Genomic DNA, 1252 nt, shown 5'->3' with positions numbered 1-1252 from the left:
GAGTGCCTGAGCTGCCGGGACCACACGGCAGGGCACAACTGTGAGAGGTATGGTGCCTGCGCCCCCTCCTCGGCCCCTCTCCTTCCCCCAGCAGGATGGGCACAGCAGCCGTACCCCTCCGGCACTGGTGCTGGGGCGGGTGTGAATCCATGGGAGAAGTCCCTGGACCGCGGAAGCCAGAGCAGCGCTGATAGGAGCGGGGACACCTCTTCCCTCCCTGTGGCCTTCCACCCCCCAGCAGCGCCTGCCCAGACACCTGAGAGTGCATCGTGGGACCCCAGGGCTTCAGAGAGGCTTTCTCCATTGCAAACCTCCTGAGATGCATCTGCCTTGGATCTTCTGCTCTTACACTGGCATATGCCAGAGAAATTTGCCTCTGTGGGCACAGCTGCTTGGAGTGTGAGTGGCAAAAGAAAGCTGTAGGGCTGTTTCCGTGCTTCAGTTCTTCATGGTGGATGAAAACCTGAGTGTAGTTATTACAAGGCTTCAGTCCATTTGCTTGCAGTCCCCTGCATGCCATGTACCCCACCACGCAGGTGCCAGCCTGGCTACTACGGAGACCCTGTCCTGGGATCGGGCGACCACTGCCGCCCCTGCCCTTGCCCCGACGGCCCCGAGAGCGGACGCCAGTTTGCCAGTGGCTGTTACCAGGATCCGGTCACGCTGCAAGTCGTGTGTGTCTGTAGCGTGGGATACATAGGTACTTGGCGGGTGCGTGGGGTTGGGTTGAACGTCCCACTGGGAGGTCCACACGGGTTGCTGGGATATGACCACAGCACCAGTGTCAGTGTGGTGCTGCTGGAGGCTGGCAGCGCTTTGGAAGGTGCCAGGGCAGAGCAGCTTGTGCAGGCAATGCCAGCACCACCGTGAACTTCATCCCCAGCAGCATGGCGACGGGTGACCGGCGATTGGCAGAGGTGGACAGGACAGCAGTGGAACCGGGGGGACGAGCGTGCTGGCAGCTGGCCTGCAGCACCATGCCGTGGTGCCCCGGGCGGTACCATCCATGCTGTGCCAAGCTGCCGCGGTGTCACCAAGCGCTGCCTCTGTTGTTTTCAGCATGATCCAATTAACACCCCCGCCATTAATGGCCTTTATTGTCTTGCCGTTTACGGGGCTGCACGCTAGCAAGCCGCGATGGTAATTCCCACCGTTCCTGTTTGTTCAAACAGGCAGCAGATGTGATGAATGTGCGTCTGGCTTCTTTGGGAGCCCCGACGAGGTTGGGGGGGCCTGGCAGCCGTGCCCGTGC

At 61.2% G+C, this 1252-nt stretch overlaps 1 protein-coding gene across 1 annotated transcript in view; it reads left to right on the top strand.

The window, feature by feature from the left end:
- LOC104623238 (laminin subunit beta-1-like) overlaps window positions 1-1248 on the top strand; it is a gene marked incomplete at its 3' end in the record, with an annotated part of 19262 nt that extends 18014 nt beyond the window's left edge. Inside the window, exons 18-20 of the mRNA XM_010290274.1 lie at window positions 4-47; window positions 537-700; window positions 1173-1248. Of these exons, the coding sequence (XP_010288576.1) occupies window positions 4-47; window positions 537-700; window positions 1173-1248 (284 nt within the window). The remainder of the gene's footprint in view (window positions 1-3; window positions 48-536; window positions 701-1172) is intronic.
- Between the last annotated feature and the right edge of the window lie 4 nt (window positions 1249-1252).

The sequence above is a fragment of the Phaethon lepturus genome, unplaced genomic scaffold (genome assembly GCF_000687285.1).
Source record: "Phaethon lepturus isolate BGI_N335 unplaced genomic scaffold, ASM68728v1 scaffold1187, whole genome shotgun sequence".
NCBI lineage: Eukaryota > Metazoa > Chordata > Aves > Phaethontiformes > Phaethontidae > Phaethon > Phaethon lepturus.
Note: the sequence above shows the minus strand (reverse complement) of the source record. Positions and strands in the feature narration are given on the sequence as shown.